Source organism: Xiphias gladius, chromosome 9, assembly GCF_016859285.1.
Source record: "Xiphias gladius isolate SHS-SW01 ecotype Sanya breed wild chromosome 9, ASM1685928v1, whole genome shotgun sequence".
Classification (NCBI taxonomy): Eukaryota; Metazoa; Chordata; class Actinopteri; order Istiophoriformes; family Xiphiidae; genus Xiphias; species Xiphias gladius.
In genome coordinates, this window is record NC_053408.1 from 5,754,129 (window position 1) to 5,780,219 (window position 26,091).

Genomic DNA, 26,091 nt, shown 5'->3' on the forward strand with positions numbered 1-26,091 from the left:
GTGGGGGGTGATTTAGAGTAATGGCTGCTGTGCGGTGAGGGGGAAAGCCCACTCCTCTGAACTCGGAGCTTTACTGCTCTGTCGACCGTGGCAGCGAATATATGAGGTGGGCTCTTGGTGTGTAACAGCCTCTGCATATTAGTCTGAGATTCGCATGGAAACACTAATGAATGACAAAATGACATGTTTGCTATAAACTCTAATTCACCTCCCTTAGTAGTAGTCACATTTTTTAGGGGTCAGCAGAGAGTTGTGCAATGCGGCCAGTTTCATCAGCCGAGGCTGGATGATGAGAGATCCAACTATTTATAATTGAAGGATTACAGATGTGATCTTCCCAGCAGCAGACAGTCCTGATTAGAATAAGCGTCCATTTTATGACACAGACAGCCCCAGTCCTCCAGGATCAGCCCACCTAACCCTTTTTTTTTTCTCCATCCACTGGATTTATAATCCTCATACACTGGGTCACCTTTGCCTGCACACCTGCACTTTACAGCTCTAAATCCTCCCTCCTCCTGGACAGTTAACTACTCCACCAATATGGCTACAAAGGATTACTGCGTCTGAATCACATCGATAACAAAATTACGTATCTCGTGTATTCTGTGTTTCTGTTGTTAGGGCTCCAAATCAGATCAAGGACAATCAGTGTGCCAATGCCGGCATGCACGATACCAGGACCAGGACCCAATATCAGGACCCTGAAAACAGCTCACCTAAATGGAATGCAGTTGTGTTTAATATTTTCAATTACACCTGTTCTTTTCCTGCTATGACAGGCCAAAATGTCTGCTGTGAAAAAGGTCTGTTCCTGCTCCCTGGTCGAAGGTGTGTGAGCCACCGAAATCAAATGTTGCTTTTGATTCTGATGAAACTTCGAATGCTCTCGGCTTCCCTTTGTACATGAGTGGGAGCTCTGTTTAAAAAGGAAAACTTTAAACTGAACTCTATATTTGAATTATTTTTCATCACGGTGATGCATTCTGACTCAATTCTGATTTCATCGTACTAACAACATACATTTTTTATGACTTGGTTCATATAAGTGTAATTGGTCCAATGGACACTCAAATTTTTTTTTACTTAAAAGCAGTGCAAAAATGCTTACTTTATAGTCAACCATCATTTCTGAAAATCATCTTGGGGTTTCTCAAATGGTTTTGATACAGCCTTGACCATTGTTTTAGGGGTTTGTTCCCAGTGATTTACTCCCATCATGATCAAAATCCTTTAGTATGATGAAGACAGGGGCATTAGCTTAAAATAACTGGAGTCAGGGTCCAAAATTTGCACTCGCCACTCGCCAAATGCAAGTCAATATCTACGATGGTGAATAAAAGAAATGAGGTCAGTTGCCATTGGCGGGTTGCTGAAATAGGCCTACTTCACCACAAACCTTCATCACATAAGTTGATTGACTACATTTTGCAATTTATTGATTGATCCTCGCTGCCCATCGTTGCTACAGCTCGACTAAAGAGACATGATGACGTCCTTTTGGGCGCCGGGGACGCTGCCTCGAGCTAAACCTAGCTTTAAGTGCAAACTACTAAGAGAGTCTCCAAGTATGTGGCGGCACATTGTCGGAGTAGAGCAACAAAAAAGCAGAAATGAAGATCACGGTGCAAGTACGACTAAAGGAAAATTTAACGAGAATATGCTTTTCACAGATAAGAGGGTGATGAGAGAGAGGCTTTTTTTATTAAAGCAATGCCAATACAATGAGGTGACAAATAGGACCTGCTCGTTTTGGGTTTGAACGCATTGTACGAAAACAGAATCGACTGAAGGCCGCGAAAACTCGAACACATTAGCTTCAACAGCTGCAACGTTACCCATCGTAACGTCATTATTATGATTATCATTATTATTATTATGTTTACTTTCTTTAATATTATTACTGACCCTATTATTATAAATATTAGTCTCATTATTATTATACATCTTTATGTGGTACCTGTACTGTACTATGTTATCTTTCCTCCCCCTTTTGGACCCTGGCTGGAGTCGTGCTTTGTCAAAAAATACAGAACCTAATTTTTTTAGTCATGATTCACAAGCAAATTCTCCAGCAATTTGTACTTTGAGTTAGGAAGAAATTATCCAGGGTGGGCTTTTGGAAATACAGAGTGGAATTGGAGTGGTACATGGGAACCGTAGGGGATAGGAAGTAATTTTGAGGGACATACAATTACAAGATAAGAGAGTCGTCTATTCTTGGAAAGAAACATGGGAGGACAGGGTCTACTGTTTTCCTCTGGGAAATGACAAGGTTTAGATAAAGGCTAAGTAGGAAACCCTGCATGACACTGGGGACACGTAAGATAACAATGTGGACACTGTGAGCTTTGCGGATCAAAAATATCAGCTTCTAAATAATAGAAAATTCATTGTCAGATTGATGATTAGGCATGTTTCACATAAGAAGACAAGGATGTGAATGAGTTTCAAAAGCTTGTTGTGGTTCCGTGTGGGAGGAGATCTGGAAATTAGATCGAAAATGGAAAAATTGTTTAAATTTAAACCTTAGTGTCATTAATAAATCAACTTCGTTAAAAACCTCCCAGTGATGTTAAAAGGAAAAGACAAGTGGGACACAGGATAAAGCCTGCTGTCCTCTCTTTGGCCAAGGTAGAGGGAAAAACAAAAAAAGGAACGTGAATCAACAACACAAAAGTATACTGGAGAAAGTCAAGTTGGGAAATCATACAAAGTCTCACAATGTTGTGTTCAAAGTGTTGAACCTGGTGAAAGTATTCGAACACACACTTCTAGCCTCGAACACAAGGTTTGCAAAACAAAAGTTCTGGCCTGTTGCCAGTGCAATTTATCTCTGTTGAAAGTCTGGCTACACTTGAAAAATTTCTATTTTTTCATATGCACTCAAATATTACAGACCTCATAAATAAGGGTCTGGACAGAAAAAATAATCAGACCTATGCTTTTTGTTACTGGGTGAACTTGATTATATATGGAGTACAAGAATAATATTGTATCATACACTGTAGTAAAAACATTTTTTACACAAAAACTTGTATAAATAAATCTCCCTGCTGTTCACCCGCCTTACCACTGAACCTTTCTTTTTTTCTATACAACAACCGCTATGCAATTTAGTAAAAAATTTATAGAGTTAGCTTTGCAGTATGTTCTTATAAATTTATCAGCAGTGTTTTTATCAGAATCCCCCTTTTTTCCTTGGTGCTGAGTGTAAGTCCCTGGTTTATTGCATAAGGGGCCGAAAAATAAGCTTTATCTTTGTGGCAACTTGCTGGTGAATTATTCACCCTCTCTTGCCGTAGTAAAAGAGTGACTGAGGGTAGCAGAAAGGATGCAGGACACATTCAAGCCACCTGAAGCCTTTTAGACACACCACTTCTTGATCCGGACTGCACGTCAGCCCAGAAGAGCGGGGTCGAGGTGAGGAGTCGGTAAGGTGGGTGAGAGTGATGATGGACAGAGAGAGAGAGAGAGAGAGCAAAAATTGAAATAAATAAATAAAATAAAACACAGTCAGAAATATTCCCATTTCCAACTGACATTTTACACGATTATATAATTTTATCCCAAAGTAGGATAGTTCTGGCAAGAAATACAAATGGTCAAACAATCATACAGGTGTTGAACAAACATTAAACACACAGTGCTTGGAGGGGAAAATGAAGTCAAATGGTAAAATTACTACACAGACGGTTGTAAACATCAATCAGTTTACAGGCCGACCTCCTGGTTTAACTTTGACCTACCAAACTTATCATAGTTGTGCGCAAACAGTTTTCCTGTGCAATGAGAGAATGGTACCTGCATTTCCAGTTTTACCTGTGAATAAATTGGTTTAGATAGTCAGGCTTGTGTTCAACCTGTCTGATCATCCGACTTGGCTCTAATGCTGTTGCTCTGAGCCCAGATCTGAGACATTACTTCGGCGAGGGCAATGTTAACGTAACTGACAATCCATCCAATAGCTGTTGAGACTTTTCACGCTCAGTATGCTACATCCTCTGGAGACCACGAACGTCTGTGCTGCCGATGCATTTCAGCCAGGGGCAAATGTGGCGAACCAATCAACGTCCTTGGAGCCATGCTACTAGGGCGGCTGAAAAACAAGGCTTGTGTTGTATACAAAATGCCAGCCAAATTTGAGTGACACGTACTGTATAGTAGGCAATGGTCTGTGTATGTAAGAATAATTCTTAACCGCTTTCCCTCTTTGTTGGCTAACTCAAACATTTTACATATGCAGTGATTTTCCATTTATTCTTTGGTTCTAAGTCTATGTATGTTTCTCCCGCAGCCTAAAGCAGTTTATTTTCTCTCAGTACTGCTCAGTTTAAATCTGTACCATCTGTAACATTGCTGGCGATACACTGATTTGGGTGAAGTATAAAAATACATCCGTGGCTTGAAATAGTTCTATTTTACAGCTCCCCAAGCGGTTTGAGCAATTGAATTTTAATCTGTCCACAATGCTGCTTTGGTGCATTTGTACCTGGATTTTCATTGGGATAGGTGCAATTACACTGACATGTGATCACTTGGATGCATTTCAGTGGTGGCTGTAAAATGTGGCGAGAGTAAGCCAAGTAAAAGCCTGTGTCTGAATTAGCTGAGATGTGGAACCGATTGTGATTACTGCCCAGAGAGTCTGAAAAACCCACACAAACTGAAGGCAGCTAGCAGAGACGAGGGTAAATTTTGAATTTAGCGATTTGTGTTCCATTAAACAAAATTGCTATAAGACCTAACCACTAAATATAACCCAAAGAGGAGCTGTGTATTGTATCTAATGTCATCACACGGGGTGTATGTGTCTACTCTATGAGTGGATTCTTAGACACAGCGCTCACATTACTTTTTCATATTTCTCTGACCCAATTGTTCAGTTACATGGAGTATGAGACAGAGCGTGTGGAGATGACACTTCAGTGGGATCAGCTCGCTGCTATTTTTCTTTCTGCCAAGTCAGTTTTTAAGGTCTCAACAGCTTGTGGGAGATAAGACACCTAAACTTGAGCTTAATACCAAAGCTCATTTTCAAGTTATTGTGTTTCTTGAATGTTCGCTTATATAGTGAGGGTGGCTTCATTAGGATATTTCAAGTGGTCTTTCTATGGCTCTCCTTATCTTCTCTATAGTTTCTTGTATTGAAATAATCTGAGAGAAAAAAAAAAAAAATTACAGAGAACCACTTGCCTCAACCAGAAACCATTTCAATGGGTATTTAAATTCCACATTTAAGCCTGATTTGAATACAAAAAATAAATAAATAAAAAGCCCTGTGTCAAATGCATGCGAGCAAAATTAAATGTGAATTTGTTCAGAGCCAAATGGAAGTCTTTGAGGGGACTGCTCTGCGATAATTACCCATGACAAAAGGCTAGGGCTTTTGTCTTTGAGACCATTACCATGGTGATTTTCAAGCTGCCGAAACATTCAATATAAACATTTCGGTCTGCTGAATGTGCCGTACAGACTGTCACTAAAAAGATATTCGCTATTAGCCACATTTCTGCTGGCGCACTTCCTGTGCGAGTGCCTCCACTGTCGCTGCCCCTGTCCATGCTGAGAAAAGAAGCAAATCAAATATTAGAGCTCAGAAAAAGGCATAAAAGCTTCTAATTTAAAAAATATAAAGGATAAAGTCTGATAACTTAAGCCCGGTTTCAGATCATTCTACTAACACAGCTGTAAAATGATGGGCTGGCAAAAAGACAATCCCTTCTCTCATTGTTGACTGAGAGACACGCTGGCACTAGCATTCCTGAACATTTCTCCATTTCAGTGTGGCGATATTGATTTCACCAACAAACACTCAAACCATTTGACACTGTCTTTAATTATTGGGGCGAAACCTCACCAAATGTTCAGTCCTTTTTTTGTGGTGGTGTACTGTACTTTCATTTTTCCTGTTAAAGGTTTTTGGGCTCGAGGACTGGCTCCACGAGAACATGCTGCCGTTTCTTAGATATTCTCTTCTATATTCTGAGGAAGGAAAATTGTTCTGCTCTGCTTTAGTCCTCAGCCCTTCCTCTATGATCTAGTAAGTATTCCAAAATGCAGCTTGTTAAACACAGTCTTGTAAAATCAGAGACAATGGTTCCATTATAGTTATCACTGCAAGTATTCGTGAGTGGACTCAAGAGGGTGTCTCACACACAAAGAACATTCGGTCAACAAACTCCTAGGAATGTGCTTAAAAGGTGCCATGGTCATTTGTTTAAAATTTGTTCAAAAATGCACCTAGTGCAATTCAGTATTAATCATGCTGCAACATGTGTGTCTGTTATCGTGTTAGGTTAAAACCGGTATCATTCTTTTTGTCAGTGGAGCCTATCTCCTTATCAGGTGTTGCTCCATTAACCTATCCTGCTATAAACACCCTGAGACAGTGGGCACAATGATGAACTGTAGCTTATTTCAAGCTCTGGCACACGAACAATCAACAACTCTCAGCTGTCTTTAATCCTCGGCAGTGTTTGCTTGCATCTGTTTTCATTATGCTGGAAGAGACACAGCAGTTAAGACTTGCTATGTTTTTGCGTTTCACCACAACAGTTGATCGACATCCGGTGTGGGAGCTACAGTAAAAATGAATGATTTACTGTCATGGCTACCTATAGGGAGGAGCATTTAAAAAGGCTGCACTGTTGTGTAGCATTTACAGTCAAGACAAGTCTGCATTTATTCTATATCTAATTTTTGTTGTCATCAAATCCCATGAAAAGACCAAAACCATCAATGCATTAGCCCATCTCTCATTACTATCCACGATCCCTAACCTGTATGTGAAAACCATTCATTGGTTCCTAGAGAATGTAAATCTTTTAAAAACAGTTCACAGATAACGGTTAAAGGCTCAGTCTTTTCCTAAAATGGCCGATCACTATATTGGATTAAAGTTACTCAAACCTGTGAAAATAATGCATTTATTGGGGACTATTTTCAGCCACATATTAATAGCTGTCTGGTGCACTAGTGAGTGTTTACGGCAAGGGGACGGTGAGTGGGAGATCGATTAAAAATCAAATACATTCCCCATGTTCATGGTAATGAAGGAACATGTCACCCAGTGTAATGGTGTGGCTCATAGATAGTGTTTTTAATAGATTTTGAACGGCAATGGAGGTCTATAGCACAGACAAATGAGCTATATCAGGCTTTGATTACACACACAGTGCTTGTTAGTAGGATCAATTCATTGTTGGTTTTGCTCTTTTCATTGAATTTGTTGACACCGAGAAAAATACAGAATATTACCAGCCTCAACAAAAGGTGAAGACAGAAAAAAAAACCAAAAAAGAGGTATTGGGGGATTCAACTCCGGGGAGTGAGAATTAAAAAAAAGGCTTAAGGAAGGAAGGAAGAATGAGGAAGAGCTGGGTGCAATGGTGACTGTGCTGCAAGTGTGTGTGTCATTCTTACTACATTATAAATCAGAATGTTTGTCACATCACTTTAACCACACAATGCACATTTCCACAGGATGAATGGCTTGTAGCGACAATGTCACGTGTGTCCTAAAAACCAAAATCTTATTCAGAGTGTCTGCTTTAATCTTCCACAGTATTTCTATCTCATACCCACAACACAGGTAAGCATATTAATGCACTGATAATAATACAGTGGCACAACGGCTTTCCAGATCATACTCTACTGTACCAAACACACACACACACACACACACACACACACACACACACACACACACACACACACACACACACAATTAAAATAAGAACTAGACAGGTTGAAAGCCCTGAGTCTGAGTCTCGTTGGCATACTTCTGAGAGCTCTGACTGTAAACCGCCTGGGATTTTCTAAAATAGAACAACTTCTGAAAAGCAGTCATTGTTCTGTTCAAATGCAAGCATATAGAGATGCCAAAATTAGTCAGGTAGTATCTTAGCCAACAGAGCTGGAGTAGACGGGCTGGCAGATCGTCTCACTGTGAACTCAGAACATCATTCTATTTTACTCTCAGACATTGTTGACTCCCTCACAGCCAAGAGCTTGTGTCAGTTTCAGCTACCATCGTGCTGAACTGCGTCGAGAGTTTTTACTTACTTACAGTACTTTGTCTCAGGACCCTATAGGCAGCAGAGGACAAGAGGCTGTAGAACATAATTTCCACACGAAATTCGATAGCTGTAACATAATGAAAGCCAAATATTTGACGGTCGACTTTAAACAGTTTTTTAGGTGCACGTGGAGTCAAGAGTCTAAGCTTACCTAGCTGAACAAGAAGTTAACAAGATAGCAAAACAGTGCTGCGCATATGCAACACATACAAAACCTGCGAGCTCAAGTTTCTGTTTAGACTGAGTAAGAGGGGGAAAAAAAAGGAAAGGCAGCTAGACATTGTGAGATACTGGGAGAGGGGAGAACGCTGGGGATAAGAGTCAAGCATCAGGTGGACAGCAGTATCGGAGATTGCACTGTCTCCAAGCTCTCTTCCTCTCTGTCTACTGCCTTTCCGCATTTCATTTTCTCCCTCCTCCTGCTTCCCTCCCTCCATCCCTCTACTCCCAAGATCAGAATACAAAGCGCCTGGCACCATCACATCGCCTTCCTCATCTTTGTGCCAAGCTACAGCGGAGCACACCAGTGAGCTCGCACCACAGGAGAAGCAGAGAGGGGCAGAGATTAGCATGTATGAATGCTCCCTCTTATCGCTTCTTTTGACATAAACTCATTACAAACAGGCTCACACAATCTATCTGGCTTTTTTTCCCTAGATTGTAGTGCCACAGAGACACAGACAGAGGCAGATGAAGATTATGTTCCCTTACTCCCATCTAGGAGCTTTAAATATTTGATAGGAATTTTTTTTTTTTTTGCTTCTCCTTAAACATCCTGGAGAATAAATAATGAGTTTGGTAATAACAAGTTACCAAAATGATTTATGCTCACCGGAGATGAAAATGAATGCAGTTCGGGAAGGCAGGCAGGGAGGAGTCAGGGTTAAAGAAATGGTCGAATGCATGATTTCCATTTTGCGTCCCTCACATTATCCATTAAATAAATAGCCTGGGGAAAATGGAACTTCGTGCAGCTCATTTCTGTTGAGGAAGCAGGACCATACATAACGAGCAGGTGATGTTGTGGTGTGTGAAGTTTCAATGCTATCAGCGGTAGTTGCCCAAGCTCACGGTGATTGTAAGCAGTGCCAGCGAGGTGGGGCGAGATGAAGAACAGGTTGTCGCTGAAAGAAAAGGTGAAAAATTATCCACCGTGGAATGTCACAGAGGCTAAAACGACACAGAATGGCTAATGTGGGGTCAGCGGTTGCCTGGGGCTGGGCTGTGACCCAGAATTCAACAGACCCCGAGTGAGAAACCAGGAGGCCCCACCACAGTTGAGCTAAACTGGCTGCGCAACAGGAAAACACCTCCTCTTCCTCCCCAGACTGTAAAGAGGTAACCCCATCTGGGAAGCTGGATCGAGGATGCAAGATAATATGAAGTGTAAGGGAGAAATGTGGCGTCTGACGAGCTGCTGACAACGTGCTAATGTTTTAGCCTGTCAGCTCTCTGTGAGCAAAGATGGATGGTTTTAGAAATAGAACGTAATTACAGGGCAAAACCTCATTGTCAGGGTTAGGGCCATGTACATAGTGTGGTGGAGGTTTCTTTTTTGCTCCCTGCTAAAAGGGGCGCTCTGCTGAAACTGGATAGACAGTTTGAGCAGAGAAGCACAACTGACACCAAATCACCAACGCAAATGGTGTGCCGTTTTTAAAATCAGATCAAATCTGGCTCATCTGCCATATCCAAGAGATCTCTGTTTTATCTTTATTTCACTTTTCTGTTGTTCTGTTCCCCGATTTGGTGAGGTCATTTCAACACATGTAGTCATCCCCTTTTCACCCGCCAACAAGGAGCTTACCCAGGAGGGGTCCCCCTGATGCCACCCACCCCATGCACAGGCATCCTGACCAACCAGGAAGAACTGCTGGTGCAGCAACAACGTAGTGATTCCTGCCTGGCTTCCATGAGCTCCTGCCCAAATCTTTATTTTTTGTATAATGGTGTGTTCAATTCAATTATTACTTAGGTATTATTGTGCATTATAAATTAAACTGTCGATTTTTTTTTTCAATTAACAGATTGATTGTTTGAACTACAAAATGTCAGTAAATAGTAAAAAAAAAAAAAATCTGTTACAATCTCCTAAAGACCAAGTTGATGTCTTTAAATACGTTGTTCAGTCAGAAACAAAATAAAAATCTATTTACTATCACATACGACAAAGAAAAACAATAAATTCTTGCAAATGAGAAGCTGTAACTAGGCAGTATCTGGTATTTTTTCTTGAAAGAATGATTTGAATCATTAATTGATTATCAGAATTGTTGCCAATTCGTTTTCTGTCAATCGACCGATCAATTGGCTAAATGAGACTGACAGAAAACTCAGGGAGAGAGGGGGGGTTATGACAAGCGACAAAGGTGCCCAACCAGAATCGAAATTGGGAATGTCGCGGTTGCGTGGTACGCATTTGGTCTTGAACCACTCGACCACCAGGACACCCGACACATAGTAGAATTTTTTTTGTTTTTAAGCCTACTGCCATGGTCTCCAGATGAACCGGTTATTCCGCAGAACTTGTGCTTCATTTTAATACTTTACCTCCAGCGCTCAAACGGTTAAGCCTTGGAGTCTGAGCTAGAAGACTGACTGAAAGGCTCTTACACTTGAACAGCTATAGATTAACGGTTATCTCCATGAGGGATGTTGCACTTCATTCTTTTACGAGCAGGCCTGTGGTGTATTTATGTACGGCATTACAGAGGCAAGGCCTATGTAGCTGTTTTCCCGTATCGTTCCAGTAACGAATGTTCTAATTCTCACCCTTTCGATTACCAAGCCAGTGCCATAAACTGATCTCATGCGAGCAGGCGATTGCATGTACGCAGCTCCCCAGCACATTGCCATGGATATAGCAAATGAGCTGTTCAATGGGGAGGGGACACAGGCTTGATGATTCATGTTATCAATCGGGGTTATTTTTCAATATTTCAGATTGATGTAATTGTCCTAAAAACACATTAACATTGAGGGAGTACTCCACTGAGAGATAATGGCTGGATATTTACGCTGTTATTGAGTCAAACTCTGTCAGGCTTGAATGACGGATGTGCCTTACATACAGAGAGAGAGGCTGTGGCATGAATAAATACGGTCCATCCAAACTGCAATTAGAAAATAAATAAATAGAGTGTAAAGACAATGATGAGGAGGGGAAGGGTGTGCACGATCATTCAAGAGAACACATATGCGGTGAAAAGAAGCAAACCAAAACGAAATGCATATTAATGCCATTCATATTCATGACAGTCGAATGGAGGCTATTATGAACCACTTTCAATCACATTTGCGTTTAGATTATGGGTCTGTAATGCAATAATAAACCTATAGAATAAATGGTGGTGAAGCAAAAGTAAGTGTTGCAAACAACTACTGTAGCAAGTGTTTAACACAGTCCTTCATGAGAGTGCTTTCTCCAGTGAATACCTGTATGTGTGTGTATGTAAAAATGTATTCAACAGTGCTTGCATGTTTTTCTCTGCGGAAGTGTGTTATAGGTTGAGTGCAAACATATGTTTGTGATGGTATGTCTTCTTGAGGTGCGTCTGCATGTGCGTGTTGGTACATTCACCTAGAGGCTCAAAAGAGCTCTTATAAAGGGCCATTTTTGTTGTAATGTGCATCCAAGAGTTCATCGGGGAGAGCTAGAAACGCACACTGGCACTCAATTGCCAGAAGTAAAAGCTTTGTGGGTGAGGGGGAAATCCCTCCTGCTGGATCTACGCCTTGCCAGAAACGACCCTGTTTAAAAGCCAATTGGATACAAGAAAGAGAAATGAAACATAAGAACAAAAAAAAAAAAGGGTCGGTGAAAGAGAATATTCACTGCTGCTGCTGGGCTGAGTGGAAAATAACATGATGTAATAAATGGTATGTCAGAAACGGACCTGCCCACGACAGCCACTGGGTCTGTGCGTGCACGTGTGTGCGTGCATATGTGATTTCCAGTGCGTGTGCGTGTGCGTTTGGGCCCTCTCCATTAGCGCCCGCATAACATTTGGCGAGGCGAAACAAAGCACAGAATCATCAATGAGGACCACTACAGCTAAGGGGATAGTCGGGTGAACCCTTGACATTATGAGCCTAATTACACACGGTTGTCTCGGAAGGGCCATAAATCAATGCTTGCGGTGAATCCTGAACAGCAAAATCAATACACTTGCGTCTCAATGGCCGTAATGAGAATCTGGTTGAAGGTAAGGATTTTAAATCAGCCATATATTGGCTCATTCCAGTGGGCTAAAGGTGTGAAACGCATGTTAAATTACAGTATGATGATTAAAACAAAACAGGCATCCTGACATTTTGAATGTCTAAATCTCACATAAGGCACTTTTGTAGTCAAAGTAAAATAGTGCAATAGTATTTCATTGTGATTAATAGAGTGATAATTAAGGCTTTTTTTGTCTGGCTACTGTCCATTGTGATAGAGAGCGGTTATTAATGAGTGTGGCACAAGGGCTTAGCCAGACGGAGTCAGTGTGAAGAAAAGCGTGACTCCAAATGTGTAGGAACAACATTTAAACCGGTGGGGGCCCTGAACTCTCATTTGTGTTAATCAAACTTGTCTAAATTGTTTGTACAATGAAATTATGGCCGTCAGGGAGGCCTGGGGGACATCAATTAGGCAGATAAGCAAATTAAAATAAATCACTTTTTATCAAATACGCGGTCGCCCGCCTGTGTGTCCGGTAAACACAGGAAAAACAGGAAGTGGTTCTGCTCAGCGATTTGAGGGCCTATAAATCCCTGTGACAAGCAATCAGGATCCCCGCTGACTTTGTAGAGCTGTGGGAAACAGTGGGAGGACAGCAAAAACACGACTTCCTCTTCAGAGCTAAAGCAGGAGATTCATAATCATTTTTCAATTTTCATTTGCAAGCAGTGATACAGTGTTAATCTTGTTCATAAAGTCTTTTGACGAAAATGAATATGAGTTTTAGTCAAATTTTAGTAATTTCACCCTCAGTGTTGGTCAACAAAAATTAAACAGTGAATTTTTCAAATTTTCATGTCTTTTAAACATTTCGAGGCTACAGCTGTCACTGTCTTTGTCGTTTACATTTAACCTGATAACAGGTCTTGTTCTTGACTATCGCGAGTTTCGCATAAAAAGCAACTGTTTTCTTCTGTAACAGCTCCCACATGCACGCCTGGTCCATGTCAGTCCCTGGGTTAGTAGGCTCGCTTTCCTTCGTAAATACAGTTGTCGTTCATCAACGCTGTTTTAACACAGCAGGTCACTCGCTCTTGCTCACTTGGCATTACTGCATCTACCTGTGCTGTCCATTGCAGAGCAGCATGATCATTCAGAAGCTGCATTCTCTCACTCTGCCGTATTCACTGTTGACACTATTCCCTCTCTGGGTTTAGCGTGAGACGAGCAGCTTCAGTGTTTGATCATGTTGACACATAATAAATGTTTTAGCCTGCTGGCCTGCATGTTTTTCGCGGTTTGCCCTAGCTGGTTTGGTGCTTCTATGTTTTTTGCTGCTTCTTGTTTAATTTTTTTCTTTGGGAATATGGAGGCATTTATTCTATTAATCTGTTTCTTTTTCTCTCCAAGAACTGGCAGTGTTGGCCAACATTACTGCCAGAAACGTTACTGAAATGCGAGATACTGAAGAATACATATTTTTTGGCAGCGGCGGATGCGGTTTTACTAATCAGGAGGATACAGTGAACGATTCCATAGATGCAGGTTGTTCAGTAAGACAATAAAATGGTAATTAATTCATATGTCCATTGGTCCATCTTTCGCATAAATGTTTACCTTTTGTCCATTGATGTAAGTTGCAATACATTTTGTTACGGTTTTTCTTTTCAAAGGTTACTTTTATTTTTCAGGTTGATTATTATCGTTATTTTTTCGACATTGTTTTTGTTGATGAAATTAACACTGTAATGATACTACAAATAAAAACCTTTACACAGGTTTAGCAAACGTTAAAGGGAACTATTAACAATCTGTACTGGTGTTTCTTCCTTTGAATGGCTCTACATAATTAAAGTATTACAATGGCAGGCACATTCTGTAAGTGCAGCGACTGAAAAAGAAAAAGAAGAAAGAAAATTACTATAAGGCACTACATGAATTTGCTGGAAACACAATTTGATGGTCAAATATGTACACTTGGTGAAGGGACTGTGGGCTGTGCGAGTGAATCATGGAGCCACAATGAGGAAAGGCAGCGCTGTTAATGGATGCGATCAGAGCTTCCTGGTGAATAATGCAGCCCTGCTAATTGGCTGGATTAATAATTGATGGGGGTGTGTTTGAGGAGGTGGCGGAGGGATAGAGCACACGCAGCCGTCTTTGAATGTTATATCTTGTACATCTGTCCACACTGGCGGTTGGCTCTAAATAACCAGCTTCCTCCTCCTATTGATGATGTGACTGCAGGGGAGGATGTGACTGTGTGAATCGAAGATGTCAGAATAAGCAATCGCCCTGACAACATAATGATATAATGAGCCCCGGCCCCACCACATGTTTGACGGTTAAAATGACTTGGGCTCATGTCAAGTCCCACAGCCCCCACAATGTTGATACACTCTTAGTCCAAAACTGACCGAGGCCGACACAGAACAAGCCAGCTGCATAACTGAAAATGTCTGAAATGAAGCAGAAATTAAGCATAAGGTATTGATATAACAGGGTCAGTCTTTACAAATGCTTGGCAATCGGATCTGAAGCTTGGTGATCCAGCTTGAAATCGGTGACAGTAAGTTATGTTTTTCAGAAATAGAGTTGATGAGAACCAATAGGTGTGACAAAAGAATGGAACATAAAAGGGTAAGAAAAATAGATTTTACTGTAAACCTGATTTATCCGCCGTTCTCGGGGTGTACAATTTCCAGAGAATGCATAAAACCGCTCGTAAAAAAGTCTTGCCTTCCTGTCTCTACGGGTCAACACCTTCAAACTACTGTTGTGCTCTTACAGGAAACAATAGGATCAATATCTCAGGGTGTGTTCAAAGGATTTCTGACAATCCAAAAGCAATTGTTATAGAGTTCAATAGGAGCTTGATACAAAAGAACAGAAAAACAACGACCCAGTTTGATTATTGAAACCAATTAAGAATACGCCTGTGTTTTTTGGACAAAAAAAACACTGCTTAAAGGCACAACATGAAGCTGAAAATTTCGGAAATATGGCTGTTGGCTCTGCTGTGACCATCCAAGCATAAAACAAGAACCTTCACGGCAGGAAGATTCATCCTTAAAGGAATAGTTTAACAGCTTGTGAAATAACCTTTATTTACTTTCTTGCCAAGAGTTAGATGAGAAGCTCGATACCACTCTCATGTCTGTCCCTTTAATACGAAGCTACAGCCAGCGGCCAGTTAGCTTAGTTTAGCAAAAAGACTGGGAACACAGAACAACAGCTAGTCTGGCTCTGTCCCAGGGTAACATTTTCCGCCGACCTGCACCTCTTAAATTCACTAATTAAGACCTTATACCTTGTTTGTTTAATCTGTACAAAAGAAAAAATAGTCGAGGACACATCCCCCCCCTTAAAACCACAAACAGATGAGATATAACGTGTTAACTAGCTTTAGTAGTGCTGTTAGGCAGATTTCGTTAACTTTAGACGGAGGCAGGGTAGCTGTTTTTCCCTGTTCCCAGTCCTTGTGCTGAGCTAAGCCAGATAACCAGCAGCTAGCTGTAGCTTCACATTAACAGACACATATGTCTTTCTATATAGTGGTATGGCTCTTCTGATCTAACTCTCAGCAAGAAAGCAAATAAGCATATTTCACAAAATGTAGGACTATTCCGATAAATGGATATTTTTTTCCACAGCCGATTGCGTAACTTTCTTGCCAGAATGTGTCTACTGAAAGACAGTGAAAAGCTTCTCCCAGATTTTGCATCCATAATTTCCCTGCCATAGTTCATCTCTCACTTCTCTCATACTGGTCCCTAACGGGGGAAATCTGTTCTCTGCTCCTCTCATTAACATGCAAATCCTCATCTTTAGGAGAAAGGATAATACTGAAAAAGGAGAAGCTCTTTTGTGCAACTCCAGAGCACTGAGGATGTTCCTTCCTTCTTCTATTAGCTGGACATGTTGCTCTGACAGCAATCTCCCTCCTGTCTAATGTACAGTCAGACCTAGTTACAGTAGCAATTACTAGTGTTCAGGTTAAGATTAATTGAATTACTGGGTGGCTTCCCTGCACTCCTCTGTGGGCATATCAATCACGGCCCCTGCGCTACACAGACCCTTTATCACCCTCTTCAATCTTTATGTAAAAGACGCAGACTGTGCTGTTGCACTCCATCTATCAATAAACGGGTCTGGGGTGGCAAACTAATTTTCTAACACATTCCTTTCTTTAATCAAGCAGCCCGACATTTGGGGTTAGTCAGTAAAAGCTGTACACAAATGAATAAAATGATAGTGAAAATTAAAAATAGACAAGCTGGGGTTTTACTGACTCTTGTTTGACTCTGAGAAAGAAAGAGGGTAAATCTGCACTCTATATGAGTTCATTTTAATTGATCATTAATACTGCTATATAACATTTTGAATGGCTCTTTTGTGCTATGCAACCTTCTTATTTGAAATACAATAGATTTTATGTAAAGCTTCATATGAACAGCTGGATTTCTACTTGAGGAACCAGGTACCTTTTCAAAACCGCACATGCAGTGGATATGCAGTGCTTCTGTTTGAATAAAATCGCTCTCAAGGCAGATTAAATGCCACTCTGTCATTCTCTTTCCATTCACCACCTCCATTATTAGCTGTTTTAAAAATTGTTCAGGATTTCTGGTCATGGTCTATAGTACTGCCAAACCCTAATCTTCAGCATGTTTTATTTCACTCATCACTACCATGTGACTCTTTGTTCTTCATCTAGCAGGAATATACAGAATACACTGGATGTAGAAGTGCTGAAAGCTCCAAAATAACATCTGAAGGAAATAATGTGTTTGCCTCTTTGTCAGCCATGCCAAAAAAATGCCAATCCCTCATTTCAGATGGACTCCAGGACACACACACACACACACACACACACACACACACACACACACACACACACACACACACACACAAACACACACAAACTTGTGCCTGAAGCTTAGCTACAGTATAATTCTGTGTTATGCACGGAGACAGAGGTTGGGCAGTCAAATAGAGGTTGTGCCGGAGGTGCCGTCTGGCATAGCCTCTGCCCATGTCTGCAGGGTGGACCCTGCCAAGACGACTGGCACTGGCCATGCCCCAATGGAGCAACAGAAAAAAGGATGGTTGGTGCCATCCTATCACCACACAGGCAGCTGCAGATAGCACACATGGCAAGTGTGTCAAAGTCCATGCCTTTAAGCAGACAGGCAGAAAGGAAAACAATTCCATGTTTGGCCATTAAGCCTAAAACAGAGGAAGACCAAAAGACTTTCCTGCTGAGTGAATGGAAGTAAATGGCTGGGAAGATAAACTTCCAACTTCCTTAACTAGAAAAACACTTAAATGTTTTTAAATTTTACGGGGACGTGCAATACAGGATGGAGATGTGTGTCTGAAAAAAAAAAAAAGAAAAAGAAATATGTGGTAAATGTATTTTAAAGAAAACACTACAGTTGAAACGGAAAATGGAGGACCCAAGAGGATAGGGCTACCTTCTTTTTATTGGTTCCCAGGCTTTCCATAGCTCTGGTTCTCCCTCTCTTTCTGTCTGTCTGTCTTTTTCTCTCTGGTGGAAATTATGGAGGGCTCCCTGTCCTGTGATAAAGCTGTTGCCTGTGAGATGGGAAAGAGAGATCCATCACACTGAGGCGTTGGTTTACCCTGCCAATCCGCACCACTGAGGGCTGTAACACGTACATGCTCCATCCATGCATCATTTACCAAGCCCTTCTGTGCCCAAATAACATGGGTTTGGCTGCATGTTTCTGAAATCCTAAAGCACTCTGGCAAATCCTCTGAAAGTTTTGATATGCATGAATTCTGGAGGTTGTTTTGCGGTTTGTTTAGTTCACTTCTACAAGGAGAGCTGAAACAGTCTGGTCTAAAGCCCCTTGACTCTCCAGTGCCAAATGATAGGGTTACAGTCTCTCTTTGTTTGTGGAAGGATAACACTTAACTTCCATCAACCTTGGAATGCCAAGAAGAAAAAAAAAAAAAACTAAACACAGAGGAACAGAAATATAGTACAGGAAGAAAATTGCAAACATGATTCTTCCTTTTTTCATTTCAATCACACTGCTTGTAAAGTGCCTGAAGGCACTACTGCTTGTGATATTAGAAAACAGTACCTGGCAGGTTTCCATGAAGTTCAAGGAAAATGAATCACTGACGTTTATGGGCATTGCTTGAAAACCACTAAACTGGTAAAGCTCTTCAGGTATATCGCCCGAAAATAGAACTCTGAGCTGCGGAGGTAAAACTCAAAGTCTTGAAAGGTCAAACATCTCAACTTCAGAAACGATCATATGGTGGAAATGATTACAGTGCACTGCTTTACATAGAAATGTATTTTTGTATAGTCAAAGACAATAAAAAAAATGTGACCTCAAGTGCTCCTTTTGAAATATGAATCCCGGAATAAACGCTTCATAATGTATAGGCTAATACCTCATAAAAGAACCAACAGCTGCTAAGCTGAATGGGCCTGAGATACGACAGGGTCAAACAGGTTGCTGACTAGTGTAAACAGAAACCCAAAAATGAATAAACAACCGAAACCTAGAAACAATGTAACCTGATCTTAATGTTACAGTACCATCTGTTGGTATTGTGATCTCTGAGGGTGGCACATTCTGTGGCAGCCCTCTGGGTGACCCCCCTGACCATGATCAATCACACCCCCCTTTCTGCACATGTTCATCAAAGCTCGTGGAGTTCCTGATCCCTGATACCTGAAATATTTGCACCCAAGTAACCACAGAAGCTTCCCTCATCCTGCTAGGTTGCAAGAAGACAACAAACAGCTCTTATTTTAGGTGTGTCAGGTGACTACATCAGGTGTGAGCATCTGGTGGAGATCCAGGTGCTGTCTACAGAGCGCCCTGCACCTGCTGCCTGTCCTCACCCACGTATCAGGGGGCAGATTCCCAGGATGCCAGAGGGCAGCTGCTGACAGGCACTACTTTGGACAGTTCCCTCACTTCAATCCATCTCCCCTGCATGGGGCCTCCTGGGGTCAGCTGCTAAGGGCATGCAAAGATGTCGACGGGGGTGGCGGAGGTCAAGGAGTTGGCGAGGAGGGGGGGACTACAGTCGCAGTCGTTAGTGGGTTGCATGCCTTCAGCAGGAGGTGAGCGTCCCGGTTTTACAATCACACCCACGATAATCACTTTCACAATCCAAAGGCAGCTCAGAGCTCATGCTCAGGAGGTCTCTGGTGATCACGTTACGTCCGCCGTGTGTGCGCCCTCTACAACCCCGACCATGACCCCTCCACCTCTGCCGGTCCTCTCCACTCAACCTGCCTTCCGCAAACCTGTCCCTATGTTAGTAGATGTAGTTGTGCTCCCTAAAAACTGAGCCACTCAATACGTAATTCTGTAAAGCTATGTTAAAATGCTTTTTTAATATCACCCAGGTGCACTATTTCATTATTATTGCAAAAAGCATGCACTTCAGTAAACTATTATGATTACATAGATTTTGGGGCTAACAAAACAAAATGGTTTTATTGTGGAAAGGACTCAAACTTAAACTTGAAGGTAGACCTGCAGGTTTTATATACTAGGAATCTCCTCCCAGTACAAAAAAACCTATCCCTTCCAAAAAAAAGTCCCATTCCAACATCCTGTTTCATGACGAATCATGTCAAATAAGAAAATTACCATCCAAAGCCATTTCTAGGAACTTTTAAGTATATTTCATTACTGCTTAGTATTTTCCAACGTAGTGGAAAAACAGGATAAATTAAACAGGGGATTAATCAGGGGAAATGGGTTAAATCTGTTTTTAAAATCTCTGCGGTGTAGAAATGCTAAAACAAATAGCTCCTTTCAAAGCCTCTATAAAGAGACCATTGAGATACATTTTTAAGGGTTTGCACACACAGATAAATAACACCTGAAAAAAAAACATTCCAGGATATTCCTCATGCTTTTGGCTAAAATGGTTACATAAATCCTGACAAGCAAGTGAGATATTTTAGATTTGGTATATAGAGTAGTGCATATGGAGCGGGTGGTAAAGAAAAAAATATTTTCAACTCATTCGCTCTCTTTAAAACTCATTCAAGGGCAGCACCGAGTGCCAAAAGTACACTGGTGAGGATTTAAAGTATAGCACACACACACACACACACACACACACAGTTAAGTTTGGCTTCCACTTCCAGCTGGTGTGTGGTTTTGTCACGACCAGCTGGTTCAGATACACAATAAACATGTACACACACGTTAGAACTTGTTTGGTGTGTTGTACAGTTTTCGACCAAATTTCCAATGTGTTTAGACTCTGCCGCCCAATTAATAGATACCCACTGTAACCACAGCCAACGTTTGAGATAACCTGGAAGTCGGCCTTGTTTCCAATGCTGGGAATTCAACGGCTTTTCACTGTCAGCACTTAACAAATGCGATTTAATTTATCTATATATTTATTTTAATGGAGTTATGTCAACAAACCCAACCGAGTAGGCTGATGTAGGAAAATGCTAATCGTTAATGAAAAAACACTGGCATTCATGGAATTTAAACACAGACAGGGGACATATTATTATTCCACACATTTACATCTGGGTCTTGAATTGTATTTAAAAAAAAAGGGCCTAAATTCTTTGATTTCATCTGTGTATATCCACATCTGAAGCTGTCTTGCCACACAGACCACTGTACGGCGCAGAAATACAGATCAGGCTACACAACACTGCCTTTTTCTAACACAAGTCCCCGCTGGGTCACTGCTTTTATGATTAAGACCCCGCTTTTATTACCATTACAGAACGTCCTTTCAAATGGGGCCAGTTTTATGAACAGGGAAATCCCTAATTTACTGTGATTTCTCAGCTTCTCAAGCTGAGCATACTCTTTTCATTTGCTTTCTCATGGTTTCAAATATTGCATACATGAAGGAAGACTTTGGAGGAGAGCCTGAAGTGAATTCACTAACTCCTATCAACTTTGCACAAAAGATTTGCTGATACATAAGCTGCGATGCACGCGTTTATTTCCTGGATATTTATTTGTTTTTAAAAGTTCTTGTCTGTTTTAGGCCTTTCTGAGCTACGGGTCAGTGCATCTTGGTTGTGCGTTTGTGTGTCTCTATGCATATGTACAAATAGAAAAGAAAGAATGTGTGTATTCCTACACTGAAGAGGGCTGTTTGTTTGTATCTAGATAAATATGCGTGTGGTGGAGTTGGCAGCACATTGTCCTTATGTTTAACGGGTCGCACGTTATTTTGAAGGGTCATTGACCTATTAAGGGATCTGGTGAAGCCTGATCCAACCGGTCCGCAGACGTCAAACAGGAACTGCGGCGGTGGGGTCTAGACAGGTGAAAGCCGGCCGGTCAGTAACCCAAGTAGGCCTAAAACATAATAGTGACTACTCTTTGGCAAAGGACCTCTGCTTTAGTTTACAGTGTTTGTGCTTGACCTCCTTGTTCACGCGGAGTGTCCACTTCCACAACAAAAGCCGAACAGGTTGTGTGTGATTATACAGATACACCGCTGAGGAATTTGTAGTGAAATGTAACACTGACTGACTGGGCAACTGGGCTCGGGGTGTCGGTTTCCTGTTTAACAAAAGGCCTGATTTTACCAAGAGTACCCAACGGGGACTTCTGGAATATGTCTCTGTACAAGAAGTGCACGAAAAGAAAGAAAGAGACATTTTATTCAAATAGCTAACAATATGTTTTCAGTTTAAGTAAATTTGCAATACTGATTACATTTCACTTTAGCCAAGGTAATGTCAACATCTTGGATATGGTAACTGGGAACGCCCAAAATACCCATTGAAATGTAAAAAAAAACAACAAAAGATTATAAAAGTTTAACCAAGATCTAAATAAATGCAGATGGTGAGACAGAGTTTTACACAACTATTCAGGGTTTTCTGGAGACATAAAAGTGAAGTTAAAAGTTTAAAGCTACCAATGTTTCATGCTGTGACGGCCATGCTGTCCAAACAGCAATTCCTATCCTTCTCTATAAATTACACATTTTTTCATCATAGCTTCGGGTGTGCGGCTGAATTTTTAGGGCAGTTGATGGAAATTCCCAAAACAAGCCAGACAAGTATAATTCTGGGAAAAAGCCGTAAAAGGAGGCTGGAGATGTCGCCACGTCACATTAAGAGCTTAGAGGTGTTAAAGTATGCTCTACATATTCCCACGGGCACAGAGACAAGTGATTCGTGCTGAGGACACATATCAGCCTTGACAATAACCAAAGAGTCTCATGAGACGGAAGCTTCCATGTTTTAGAGTATTCACTATTGCTGATGAAAGGAATTGCATAATTCAAGGAAATTGGACATAGCGATTAGTCACAGAAAATCTGGCTTTGTTTTGTACAAAAACCAAAAGACCGTTCTTTTTCAAAAAAAATTAATTTTATGGGACATTATTATTGAGTATCGTACATGTAAACGTATTGGGGAGTTTGTTCCTCAACCTCAACGTAATAGCTTTTAAACTCTCATGTGTCAGATGAGTTTTACACATCTTTGCAGCCTTGAAGCTGCCAGGACAGTAACCGCGGCCCCCGAGGTACCGAAATTGTGATGATTTCGACGAGGGGGGGGTCCAGTTAAGTTTAGCAACACACTCGGACTGATTTTCTGGTTCTGGCAAGCACTTTTGAAGTACACAAAAAACAACTCTACGTGACCTCGGGGCAACAACTTCAAATGAATCCGACTCAATCAACAGCTTGCACAGAAACACAAAAGCTATCAACAGGAAGACTCTCAGACGTTGTCGAGGAGAGGTGACAAGATGCACTCCTGCAGAGTGGGCCACGCTGTTTTAACAGTTATTTATTCCTCTTTTCAATTCAAAGGTCCTTCTGTTTTAAATGGACAGCATTAAGGGGAACCGGCACTAAGGTCTGTCCTTGGAGGCACGGTCCAAATTCCAGAGAATCTTGGCAACTCCTCGGGATAGATGGGACCCTCATGGATATAAAACCCCACAATGGATGAATAGGTAAACAGAAGGGTGTGAAAGAGTGATGGGGAAAAGAGAATGTTCACTCTCAGAGAGGCACAAAGAGGGAGGTGTGTGAGTGGGAGATGGGAGAGAGCCAGAATGTTCGGGGGAAGAGAGGGGGTGAGTCAGAAGGGTCTGAAGGGAGTTGTCGCCGAGCGAGAGTAAAAGTTTTGTCTCCGGGCTTTTAGTGGGTGCTGCGTGTAGTGTTAACTCAATCAAAAGGTGAATTATACCTCCTGAGACACTCAGGTAACCTTTCATTATGGCCCTAATCCTTCTTAATAACAGAGCTGCAATGTCGGCAATGCCCCATTAGCCAGAGAACCACTGAGAGGCAGAGCCATTATTCCCCACAGGCCTGTGGAAATGTGAACACAAAACACTCACTCACACGCTCGCAGTGGCAGATGAAATCAATCACAAATTCGACTTGAGCAAGGAAAACGCGGCATACTCCTCCATACGGACATGGAGTATTTGAAGGGGAGTAAATGTGTGTTTCTGTGGGAAGAGAGTTTCTCGAAAGTTTCACTTTTGTCAGCGAGGCTGAAACTGATTCTCTAAAAGACTTTAAAAGACTGTGAACTCGTGTTTTTCACCAAAGTTCATTAAAAAAAACACACATTTTGAAGCGATGAAGAAGTTTGATTGTGCTAAATTACAGTTTCAGTAAAATGTATTCTTGATACCATAAACATCGTTGAAAATCTATACTGTTGTAATTCATCTGCAGTAAAAAAATTCCTATCTCAACTTCCGTTGAATAAGTGTATTGTACTTTCTTAATAGTCGGCGCTAGGAAGCATTTTGTTTGGTTTTATAGAGAAGAAAACCCTGTTTTATAATTTAGATCAGAAGCTCCATTATGACCTTGTGTAACAGGCAGGAGAAGAGCGTTTGCGGATTCGCAGCAGGACAAATGTACATAAACTATGTTCACAATTAAATTATTAATTTGTAACAGAAAATGCGATCAAGGCCTTAGGTTAATGAAACACAGGAGATAAATAAAACGCAATAAATCTTAAAGGAAAACTTTTGAAAAAGTTTCGTAGACAGTGAAAATGTACTAAAGATGAAAGTGAAAAAACTGCACACAAACTTGTCTGAAGTTTCACGAGCTGATGTAGTTATATAAGGGATTAATTACTCAGAGAGAAAGAAATAATGTAAATTCCAACTTGCTTAAAACTTTAAACACTCTGATTTATCCTGACTTATCCTTGTCTTGTTTTTTCGGACTAATCAAGCCCTAAACCGAGATTCCACTATGGCCCTGACCACAGCAACTTAAAGGCAGTCAACCCTAAAATGTGCAACAAAATGAGCAGCCTGATAACATCTAATGAAAGCAGGCCTAATAGCCTAATAAATCAACAGGCTGTCCACAGTGCCTCTACCAGCAGCAATTACGTTACCTCTATAAAAGCTGAGATGTTACATAAAGATTTCTGGGTTATGCAGACAAGGCTTTATCAGTGATGTAGTAGCTGGCTAAGTAAAAAGTTGGAAAAACATAATCTATCATCATGGCAGTATAATGACTGATAACAATGCACAGAATTTAAGGGGGAGGTTAATGAAGGTATATTTAATACCCATCTCTGCAGTAACCTCGGTTGGATCATATGAATTTGAATTTATGCAACAACAACAACAACAACAAAAAAGAAAGAAAAGAAAGAAGAAAATATTTCGGTCGGCAAAAGTGATTAAGCTCTGAGTTTCGGTAGGTTTTCTCTTCCATAGTCTGTTTATTAAAGGTTCACCTGTACCACTCCAGTCCGTTCTCATAGTTGCGGTCGAAGAAGTGCGGCTCCGCTCCCACTGCCCTGATGTCCGGATGAACCCGGAGGAACTCCAGCAGAGCCCGGGTGCCTCCCTTCTTCACCCCGATGATGAGAGCCTGGGGCAGCTTCTTGCTCCCCTCCCCGAGCGGGCTGAGTTTACCTGCGAACCTCGGCGGCGCCTTCCTGGAGGCAACTAGATCCGGAGGCGGCAAGATGAGGGACTCGTCGGGCAGCCCCGAAGCCGGGCTCGGGCGCTCGTCCGCGAGGACCAGCGAGGGGCGCCGGGCGGCCCCGTAGCCCATCGGCTCAGACCCGGCGGTCCATTCGTACACCAGCCTCTTAGTCCTCAGCGACCTCAAGTCCTCGAAAAGCCCCGCGGCCCGGCCGGAGGAGGCTCTGACCGGCGAGGGCGAGGCGGTGCCGCAGCGGTCGGCGAGGCAGTGCAGGAGGACGACAGAGGTGAGGAGGGAGCACAGCATGACCGCCGCTCTCCCGAAGACGCCTCGGGACGGCGGGTCCGGTTTACTGACGCGGCTAAAAGCCATACCGGTCCCCGGGTGAGCGGTGCAGGAGCCACAGCCATGCTAGGCACGCATTGTTGAGTCCCCTTGCCATGAAGAAAGCGAAGAGCGAGCCTCCGTCCACAGTGGGCTGTGGAAGACACCTCTGTCTCCGCCAAAATAAAAATAAAAATAAATAAATAAATAAAATAAAATTTAAAAAAAAAGGCCAAATGATACCTGCTGCGCACAGGTGAGAAAAGAGCTCAAACCCGCCGAAACGAAAGCGTACAGGTGCTTTCAGACTGTGCGCTCAGGTGCTTCAAGTCTCCTCTCGCCTCGCTCCGCGCAGGATGCCAACCCCCGGCCCCGACGCACCAGCTCCGCACGTGTGCGGAGTTGTAAACTTGTCTCGCGCGTCAAAGGGGTTGCCTGACAGGCGCCTCTCCGGCCAATGAGATGAAGGCGGGGGGCAGACGGGAGCCAATGATCTCCCAGGTAGGAGGGGACGCCGACACGCGGCCCCTCTCGGCCAAATTAGAGGGAAGATTCGTGTACAAAATAAAGTTGTCATTAAATGAC

General features: G+C 41.9%; 1 protein-coding gene across 1 annotated transcript in view; it reads right to left on the reverse strand.

Moving 5' to 3' along the window:
- Positions 1 to 25,874, reverse strand: part of LOC120794343 (heparan sulfate glucosamine 3-O-sulfotransferase 3A1-like) — a 31,706-nt gene extending 5,832 nt beyond the window's left edge. Inside the window, exon 1 of the mRNA XM_040135329.1 lies at positions 24,989 to 25,874. Coding sequence (XP_039991263.1) covers positions 24,989 to 25,554 — 566 coding nt within the window. The 5' untranslated portion in view covers positions 25,555 to 25,874. The remainder of the gene's footprint in view (positions 1 to 24,988) is intronic.
- Positions 25,875 to 26,091: the final 217 nt, after the last annotated feature.